Raw genomic sequence first — 11182 nt, forward strand, 5'->3', positions numbered from 1 at the left:
ACAACAAATTATGTTTCTCAAATGAAAATTGTTTCGGGTTTTTTGTGAAAGTTAAATTTGATTTTATGGGTCAAAAGTTGGTAAATAGATTGTTTGGTACAACTTAACTACATTTAGGTCAAATTTGTTACGGGTCAAAAATGAAAATTTTGAGTATTTTTAAAAGTTTGAGAATGCAAAATAGATTTATCGTCAAATTTGTTATGGGTTAAAAGTGTTGACTTTAAAATGTCAAAAGTATGATAGTTAGAATTTTAAACATGATTCGGGCTTCAAGTTTATTTTTAAGGGCATTTTTTGAAATAATCAAAAGGTTCGGGATTTGACAAGTTGACTATTTTTTTCTCAACTATTAAAATTTAAGAAAAGATTGCGAACACTTTCGACTTGCCATCCCCATGCCTAACTTTTATCAAATTTGAAATATTTATGTTAACATTAATTTTTCCTTCAATGGTGATCAGAACGTTGTATGGGAAGCATGTCATGCAAAACTATGCTCAAATGAAACAAAATATTCACAAAATTGAATGGGTTAACATGTTATTTTTTATGTTATCATTATGACAAAGTCGAGAAGCCCTCTAAAACTTATCAAAATCTTTTTTATGGTGTAACTCAGAAAAACATCCATTGCTACAATTTAATATCATACTCTTCTTTGATGGGTGGTAAATTGATAAATATATCAATAAAGGTAACGTCTATTTTGTATTTAGGCTGAGTGGTTAGAACTACTACCATATGAAAATTTTATTTTTGAAATTGGTTCATAATCAAAATTCTTTCAATTATACATATATGACACCGGGAATGAATTTTTCAATAGAAAGAAGCATTCTCGGGTACCATTTTACACGGGTATTTTTTTTATTAAGTTCATTTAAAAAAATCATTTTGTGATATAAATAAAATCAATTTATGCACATATTATATATACAAACATAGATGTAATATATTTTTTTTCATATACGCTATGTAATTATTTGTTTTTACTTATGATTTTATAATTTGAATTATCCCGTGTGTGACACGGACTCTAAAACTAGTAAACTAATATATCATTGGCTTATTGATGCTTTATTTCTTTGTTTTTGGTAATGTTTCATATGCAACTGTTTACGGTTAAAACTTCAGTTTTAATTCATGTTGTTAATTTAGTTTTTTTTATGGTCGCTTGCTTGAATATTATGAGAATGGAGTTCTTTTATAGTTTACACCAAATATTGTTTGGTTTTTGATCTTTTATTGCTCGAAATTTTTGTTTCACGAATGCTATGGAAATTTTTTTTAAACCAATCTCCGAACCTAGTTTAGTTGATGTAGATAATCTTACTTGGGATCCCGATATGTAAAGAATTTTGGATTACCACACAGATCAAAGAAATGGGCTACGGAGAAAGTATTGAATTAATGAAACACTTAGAAGACAATTGTTATATATATATATATATATATATATATATATATATATATATATATTTTGTTTTGTTATATTTTCCCCCAACTGAGTCAAATGTCTGGATTCGTCAGGATCCAACAACCTCCAAATAAAGCAGTTTACTTTAATTGGTATCGAATACCGTATATGCGGTCGTTATCGGTTATCCCCCGGCCCACGCCAAACCCACACATCTGAATGTGAATTCACCAATTTATGTCCTAATAAATCTTCGTATGCGGTCGTTCCCGTGTTATTTTGAGGCGAGCTCGGATTTCTCAGCCATCTCCACAACCATCTCGTTTCATCATTCACCTTTATATAGCAAACTTTCACCAATATATCTTTTTTTTTGCTTTCTCACTTTAAGGGGTTGTTCACAAGGCCAAGTGTATATCCAAAACATTGTTTTATCTCCCTTACCCATTTGAACCAGCAGCCTGCCTTTCAACATCATACACACATATAATCCTAATTCTTTTATGTGCTTTATTCAACATGTAATATGTGGTTTGATTAGTGGTTTTTTTACAACAATTTTTTACACCTAGATAGCATCTTGCATTTGCAAAAATTTAGACCCACACCACTTTTGTCATCATACCATTAAATCACACAGACATGAATTTGATTAATATTTAGTACAAAGAGTTTAAGAACAACTTGTCTAGAAAGGAATGATTTATAACAACTAAAATTTATATATAAAGTTTACTTATTATTTAGTTTTTCATTTAAAATATCATAGAGGTTTTATTCATATACGAGTATATATTCAAATAAAGTATTTTCGTTTCGACTAATATAAAGGTGAAATCAAGTAACAACTTAAAAAAAACATGTATGTAGAACATTAAAACAAAGTAATTTTTTTATTAGAATACGTTATTTGTAACCAATACAAATGCTCAAGACCATTGCCCTCTTTTCATCCATCCTTGATCTTTAAAATCTCTTAACTTCTTTGACAGGTAATACCCATCTTCTTTCATTAACCAAAAAACATGATTTGTTTGGAAAACCAAACCACCAACCGTCTCAGCTATTTTATTATCAAAAACATGAAAATTTCATAGACTTTGCACCATATGAAAAATCCGCCCAGAAAACAGTCTTGTGAAAGAAATTTGCACAGAACTCGAAAGTATAACTATTATTATAAGTGATGTCGTGAAGCCCTAGATCATCATCTCTAGATTTCACATGTGTACTGATTGTTGAATTTGGGATTCCATCATATATAGCGACAACCCATTTCAACGTACCAAAACAATTCGCACTAGCACTGTTGGAAGGGGCTATGAGAAAGCACGGGAAACAAGATAATACAATGAAAAGATAAAGCTTTTTGGTAGAGAAAATATCCATTTTGAACTCAAACAGGAGTTTTTGTGACTTCAACTCAATCGAAAATCAACATATATAGGGAAAGTCTAAGAAAAAAACCCATTTTAATTGTGAAAATCTTGAAAACTTGATGTAACAATCAATTTTTTTATTTGATTATTTAAATAAAAGTAATATATATTAGTACATTTAATACCATATATATATATATTTAATGATAATAAATGTACATTAATTAGTTAGAGATAATAAATTATAAATGCATATTTACAAGACTTTGAATATAAAGTTATATAAATCAACTCATCTATATCTATTTATATATTATTATATATATTAAATAAGAAATGTTCTTCACCTCACAACTTCACTGTTCATTTACCTGGACGCTTTCTTTAGTTGTACTGTCTGCTATAATGATTGTTGGCATGTGTTTATATATTATTTTCATTTGTACCCATTTTCAAGCATGAAGTACAAGATTGTTTCACGTGTTGTGCTATGAGTTAAGAAGTTGCCAGCTCCTCTCTTTAGCCCTATACGCATGCCACGTTAACCTCATTCACTTTTTGAGTTAAGCCTACAAAACTCATACATCTTTACTACCCACTATAACATAATCAAGAGAGAGAGAGAAGATGGACCGATGAAGGTTTTCCGACAATATTCGTTGTCGGCCCTCTAGCGGTACCGTGTTGGGGTTTTGTCTCTCTTTGTTGAGGAATTTAGCCCGCAATGATCTCTCTATTCCATTTCTTTCTCTCTTTGTTGAGTGTTTTAGCAGCCAACGATGGTGGCTGCTACTTGGTTTGACAGCTTCGCTGCAGCCATCGCGGGGTTGAGCCGTGCTTTGTGGGTGATGACGATGATCAAACGTGTTTTTGTCTAGAGACTGGCGAATATCTGTTGTCTAGAGAGACTGGCAACTATTAATGAATTGATGTTTGAATATATTCATTAGTTTTTGTAGCGAGAATGCTTGATCTGATGCTTAAGTTATTTACTTCAACAATAGGCAGATTTGAAGAAAAGATTTAAGTAGAATATATTTGTTAATTTTTATAAATCTATGAGATTTGATTTGGTGAGTTATGTTTAGTACAATGATCTTCAATCTTACTTCTTAGCTTTCAAGAGAGTATGAAGTTGCAAATTATAGGCTGCAGAGTTCGTTTTTAGTTGATCATAAACCTACCTACAGAAGGTGCTTTTTTTTTTATATTAAGGTTTAAAGGAAACCAGCAATGAAAATTATTTTTTTTTAATATCAAGTAGACAAACCACAAAGTACAAACTTCACTTTTTGTAACGCAAATTAGTTTCGGTTGTAATTGGTTTTGGTTCATACAATTGAATACGGTCATTTGCCTGCAATGTGTGAATGCGTGGCTTTTCACCGACCCAGCGCAACGCACGGGTCTAAAAACTATTAAATCAAGTGGCTTTTCACCGACCCAGCGCAACGCACGGGTCTAAAAACTATTAAATCAAGACCTTTTTTGGACATATGACTATTTCCTATTGGTTAACTTGAATCACGGGTCTAAAAACTATTAAATCAAGACCTTTTTTGGACATATGACTATTTCCTATTGGTTAACTTGAATATTTTTCATAAATAACTTGTAAACATAAATATCTTACTGTTAAAATAATCCTATAATAACTTAAAAAAAACCTCCTATTGTATGCACTATATCTTATAACAATAACCCATTTAATCCGAATATTTCATGACCCGTTTGTTAGTTATATGAGATAATTGATAAAATTGATAATTAATAATTCATGTTCTTAATGTATGATTTTGTAAAGTGCGGCATTCGTCAATTTTTGAACTCGAAACCTGACCTGATTTTGAATATTTCATGACCCGTTTGTTAGTTATATTTTGATTCAAGCTTTAGACTTTCTCTGTGTAATAATATGGTATTATCCGACCTGATTGTTAAGGTCCTGAATCTTCTGCTTTGTTTTATTTTCAATCTTTTGTTCAAGCCTTGGATTTTCTTTGCGCGATAATATGGTATTATCCGATCTGATTGTTAAGGCCCTGAACCTCTGCTTTATTTTAATCTTTCTAGATAGAGTCAAATGTCCAAAATAAAGTGTCGAAAGTGTCAATAAGCATACTGTGATCAGATAAGAAAGATTCAAGTCAAGTTGAGGTGACATGTGAAAGCAAATTAATCCCGAGGTATGATGGAGTTTGTAATTTGTCAAATTAAATGGGAACCACACAAGCATTGTGCTTAATCTATACCTTAACATATCACATTGACATCCAAATACTTGTTAAGTTTAAAAAGGACAAATTATATCTATAATCGAATTTGGGTTCTTGGCATAATAATGTCCAAATAGAAGTGTGACCTAGAACGTTAACAGATAATGTGATTCCATGTTGTGATCTTTCTCGCAAAAATAATTTAGTAAACTTTTCAGTAAATATTTTTATATATAATATTAATTTCATCTTTACTTCTATTTTTTATTTTATTTTTTTTCTTTTGTTTTATTTTGTTTCAACTTCAAAATATTATGTATATATTTTCGTTATTTTAAAATATATGAAAATGCCAAAAATATTTTTAGTTATTATTGTGTTCGTACATATTTTATTAAACCTTGTTTTATTAAAAATCATGTGTTTTGTTGTCAAGGTAGTTCATACAAAGTTTGTTGGAAACCTAGGACTTAAATAAATCACTTACAACTTGAAAACTGAAATTAGGAGGGTCTGTGAACGAATTCTTCTTTGACCCTCTACAGGGTCTGTGAATGAATTTTATCATTCTAAGTTTTGTGCAGTTATACATGGACAGGTAGATCAAAATCAAGTCTGCTTGAAGTTGCAAATGTTGAAGCGCTTAAAAGAAAACGAGAACGTGAAAGTTGGTGGTTGAACCTAAAAATGAACTGACTGTATCTGAAGACAAAGAAACAAACCAGTCGGCCAAGAAAGTCAACAAAAGAAAATTAGATGTCGAGCCTCCCACATATGATGTTTCTAAAATTTGCTGTTGTCGATCCTTCCCAGAAAATAAGATTGAAGTTCAAGTCTACAAGAACGGAAAATAAAGAATTGTCCAAAATCCAATCTCGTTCAAGCTACTGGATCAAGACAAGTACTAAGTTTCAAGAAATAAAGACGAAGCAAAGAACTTGACAAATGTTCCTCGACATACTCAATCCTAGAAGGAGATTGTAGGGCCAATATTCTATTTTGTTATTAGGATTGTGTATGTCGTTCTAGTTTGCTTTTAGTCGATGTACTCGGAACGCTTATTTTGTACGGTTAAAATGTAAACTTTGAAGAAATGGGGACCCTATAAAAGGGTCACTTAACCCATTTCTTCAAACAACTCAAACTCAACAACTCAAGACACACTACACTTGGAAATAAAACTCTCTCCACCAAAACCTCTCTTTTTCTCTCTTTTATATATACAAAACTAAGATCTGAGATTCGAGTGTTGTTGGTGATTTTTACTAACCAACAACACGGATTGATCCGAGTAAAATTGTGAGATCCATATAAAGGACCTACAATTACTTATTGAATTCTTGATTTAATATACAACACAAGATTAAGTCAATAAACTTGCTTGATCATCAATTGGTCGTATAGACTCAGATTATTAATTATTTACACACTTTCAAATTGTTATGTGTAGACTTGATTGCTATGGGTTTTTATAACTCTAGGATGACACCACTTAACTGACAAATCGTTTAGAAAACGACACAGCTATATAGGGGGTGTTTGGGATTGCTTATTTTCATCAACTTATAAACTTAGTAACTTTTTAAAAAGTAAAAAGGTGTTTGAGATTGCTTATATTGTGAGAGGAAAAGTTTCGTAAGTTATAATATTGTAACTTATTAACTTAATAATAAGGAATCCCAAACACCCCTTAATTTTGACATAGTTACATGCTTGACCCCTTAATTATTTAATTATAAATACATGCAACACCCACAGAAACCTCTATACCTAATAGGCTAATATTTAGTTTATATATTTCAACATTTTGCTAGTCCAAAATCGAAGTCTCACGGTCCGAAACTTGATCTTTGCGAATAAATAATAAATACTTGTGGTTATCTATTAGCTTGTTTATAAGGCCAATCTAGCCAGTTACGTGTGAGCTTCCCATTATTAGCAGTTGTGCTAGGGCACAATTAGTTTATTTAATTCGGTAGGGTTCAAGAAGGCTGCTCGTATGACCTTGTTCGGTTTTCTTGTTAGTTTTCTAAGTTTCAACTAATTAATAAGAAACGAGTCGCACTTGTTCTTGCAGACCGTTGTGCGATTTTGTGTTTATGCCTTTGATAATCCACTCGTAAATTCAACACGCAATTGAACTAGAAGCCAATAATTTGGGAGTACAACAGGCTAAACGAGTCGAATTACAAAAATACTTGATGCATATGAACACAAAAGCAAGTTCTTTACATTATAGCTTTCAATAGGTAACACCAGCTAAAAATAGCAAGTAATGATAAATATACCAAGATAAGTTATTAACTTGCGTTTATATATGTAAGTTTAGAAATTTTAAACTGAATATAACCTAATACAGACACAAATTTATACATGTAGCAGGTATAGGTATGTGGCATATATCTAGCCAAAGGAAGAGCTTCTTCCTTGTGGAGACATATTGGAATTACTGTTAGTAGAGAGAGTGGCCCTCACATTATCCATAGAACTATTTGACGACAAAGGTGGTCTTCTCGGAGACGTTCTTTCCATCTTCATCTTGTTATGATCTATCGGCCCTAAACCAAGATGATGATGATGAATGTGATCAACATTGTGACTACTTGCTAATGTTAAAGGTGTTGTTTTGAAAATATGGTTAGGGACAGTTGAATCAAGATCACATCCATCTCCCCCTCCTCCTTCAGAACTGTGGTTGGATAGCACCCCAATATGTTGATGATGCTCTTGTTGTTGGTGATGATCATCTTGGAGGTGGAGTTCATCATCTGACCACATTAAGGGGCTCTTTCGGGCCGCACCAGTACCTGTGCTATATCCCATTCATATGAGTTAATACTGATTTTCGATTATTATGTTTTCATACAATATATAAATAGTTATGGGAGTGTTTATTTAAACTGGTTATATTATTATTTGTAAGTGAACTTGTTTTAATAAAGAGTTTCATGTTAAGCAGTCCCAAACACCTCTAAAGAAAACTGATTATATGTGTTACACATATAAAGATGTATCAAAACAAAATTTTGGTAAATTAGTGACAAAGAAGAAGAGCTGACCTGCAGCTGCTACGGCGGGTGGCGATGGTGACTGAGAAGTGCCATAAAGGTTAAGGTCTTGAAAAGATGGAAAATTAAGAGATCCAAAGTCTTTAAGAGTCGATGGCACCGGCACGTGATCACTGGGAAAAAGCATGACACTACCTCTATGGCCTGGTGGTGCTTGTTCAAGATGACTAGTACTGCCGGTGCTTGAACTGATATTCATATTCATATTCATATTCATATTCATTTCAATGCCTGCACCACCATTTCCCATCACTTTATTACCATTATTATTGTAGCCTGAAGCAGCCATGCTTTGATCTCCAGCTAGGGTTTGACAAGCTTTCTCCAGTATTGTTTGCATGTATTTTCCTTGTGCCTCTATCCTTAACTGCAGATGCCTTTGTACCTGGAAATAACTCCACAAATAAGTATAATTTTCTAGTTAACATAGATATATAATATATTAGTTACAAGTTAATACCTCTAGTTGTTCATGAAGTCTTCTCTGGACCTCAATCTGCATCCTATAACACCAATACTTTTAACATTTAGAATTACTGAAAAATATATAGGGTTGTAAATTGTAATACACATACAAAGTCATGATTACTTACTCGTTCATACTCCGGCCCATCATTCCAGAAGAGGATGCACCACTGTTTCTTTGAAGTTCTAGTGCGGATGCTGCGATATATAGTTATTCCATCAACACAACTTTAAGATGTATTCAACGGTTGATAATATTATTATTATTTTTATGAAACACACATACACTTGATTATGTAACTCACCTCTTTCACTGTCTTTTAAGGAGTGATCATTAAATTCTTTGTGAGGTTGCTTTCCAAGCCTAAATTTCTGTTTTGAAACCCAAATGAAATCAAGAAAAAGAAAGCGGAAACCGTTAAGTTACCTATGCATATATTATATATACAAAAGGTGAAAACTTGATGCAAAAATTAATTATGAGATGCATACCTGAAGATGACTCTTAAGATGATAAAGTGTGAGCCCCTTTACACCCATAACTCTCATGATTGTCTTTGGTGTTGCCTCTACAAATTTACAAACACAAACATACAAATCAAATATATGCAATCAACATCAAATAATAATCATGATCAGACTAGATGTCTAGATCCACACGTGTGTGGTATAGTACTACTACATATGATATATGAAAGTAAAGAGAATCAAGTTAACGTACTATCAGGTCCTCCAAGCTGAGCAACAGCATCAACAAAGCGCTCGTGAAGCTCCACGGTCCACCTGAGCCGTGGTTTGGGGTCTGTGGTGAGCACAAGACCTGAGTCACCTTGTATGGTGCCAGCACCAGCAGTGGTATGGTTATTACCACCAACTCCACACATGTTGGGTCGTTCATGATGATGATTATGGTGAAGTGAATTCATAGCGGTTGTCGAACCGCCAGCAGCTTTCTTTGAATGGAACATTCTTTCTTTGTTTCTTTCTTGATCTCTCTGTGTATATGTGAGAGAGATTCAGAAGAACAAATGCGATATGCAAATAGAGGAGGAAGAACACGGTTCGTCTTTTAAAGATGGGAAACCCTTTTTTGGGGTTAATTAATATTGATTGTATGAAAATAGCCTCAAGTAGAAGCTAACTTTATCATTGATTAATTATGAAATGAATAACTATCACTCACATGGTATAAACATTAAAAAAGAAAGAGGAAATAAAGAACAAAGAATAAAAAGGAGAGAATCTTTGTTTGTATGTGTACATATATACACCACATAGGATCCGGATTAAACTTAACTAACTTCATTTCAAAATAGAGTTTCGGTTTTACTTGGAAGTAACATGAATTTCTATCACACTTTAATTATTTTATATATATCAAACATATTTTTTGCCAATAAAAAGATTGTAGTTTCGTATTTCAAGCATGTCCCGGATAGTTTTATGAATCGTGGTGTTGATCCCATTTTTCAAATTAAAGTATTTCCAAAGGTATGAAATCAAAAGGTTCTGAAAAATGATAGTATATATTATTTGAAAACGAAGCTGTGAATTCATGTACGTGTTGTAAGTTGTAACCATTCGTGAAATAGTACAATATGTAGTTGATGGTTATAAGTGCTAGGAATAATCAATTGTATCAGTAAAAATAGTAGCTTAAATACAATAAAGTTATCGTTCTGAAAAAATGTATTAACAAAAAACGTTAGTGAAAACTAATTTTTTTTCCATCTTATTTTATCACATGTCTCAAAATGAGACTAGAACTCATAACTATTTAGTTGAAGGTCATACACATTTACCATTAAACCAAACTAGTGGTTGTTATATTTACCACTAATTAAAGTGACTAATGTGCAATAGTTACTTCCTAATGAATTAAGTTTTCATTAATCTTAGTTATCATTGATGATCAACGGAAAACTACTACTTATAATAGGTAATGAATATCATTCAATTCTATGTAATTATTTACTAGTCATGCAAATCCGAAACAACTTTCTAGGCTTTTTTGTTATCGCTTAAACCCTTGGTACCTCCTACTAAAGGCATTGCTTGAACCATGTCAAGTGTTGTGCCGCTTGGAATCCTCTATATGATCTAGGGACTTCGTTCCTTAATTACTACCTTTGAGGTTCCACGTTCTCGAAATTTAGTCTTGAATGAGTATGTACTACAAACTTTCTAACTCGTATCGATGTTTATTCTAGGATTTCATTTGGTCAAGTAAATCAAGTCAAATTAAAATGAAATCGATGACGTTAAAATTTTAAATAATAATATTTTGATATACCATCCCAAATTTGAACGCACGTCTTATTAATATAACTTGACTTAAATTTTTAAAATAGGGGGGGGGGGGGGGGAAGGGGGAGAGAGAGTTGTAAAATTTAATTTGGCGTCGTACGCACAACTAGGGCTCGGGATATAGTTAAAAATTGAGCTCTCTATGTGTAATTTTGTTAATTTTCAACAGTAAAACAATGTCTTGTTCATACTAAAGAAATAGGGTTCCATTGTGATGGAGCCCATTAAAAAGAAAGTGAAAAGGAGTCTGGTTAATACTATGAAGATAACTCAATTGCAATAAGCTTTGCGAGCTCCATTTGTAATAAACATAACAAAAAAACAATA

General features: G+C 32.3%; 1 protein-coding gene across 1 annotated transcript; it reads right to left on the reverse strand.

Annotated features, from left to right (window-relative positions):
- Positions 1-7375: 7375 nt before the first annotated feature.
- LOC143595723 (myb family transcription factor IPN2-like) lies at positions 7376-9516 on the reverse strand. Its single transcript, XM_077074673.1, has 7 exons — positions 9270-9516; positions 9041-9117; positions 8854-8920; positions 8677-8746; positions 8544-8586; positions 8075-8468; positions 7376-7822 (listed from the first exon to the last, which is right to left on the reverse strand). Exons 1-7 carry the CDS (start codon positions 9514-9516, stop codon positions 7419-7421), a joined length of 1302 nt encoding a protein of 433 aa, XP_076930788.1. The 3' UTR covers positions 7376-7418.
- Between the last annotated feature and the right edge of the window lie 1666 nt (positions 9517-11182).

Source organism: Bidens hawaiensis, unplaced genomic scaffold, assembly GCF_021521415.1.
Source record: "Bidens hawaiensis isolate Kalapana, Puna unplaced genomic scaffold, B.hawaiensis_p1.1 tig00045496_1, whole genome shotgun sequence".
NCBI classification, from domain to species: domain Eukaryota; kingdom Viridiplantae; phylum Streptophyta; class Magnoliopsida; order Asterales; family Asteraceae; genus Bidens; species Bidens hawaiensis.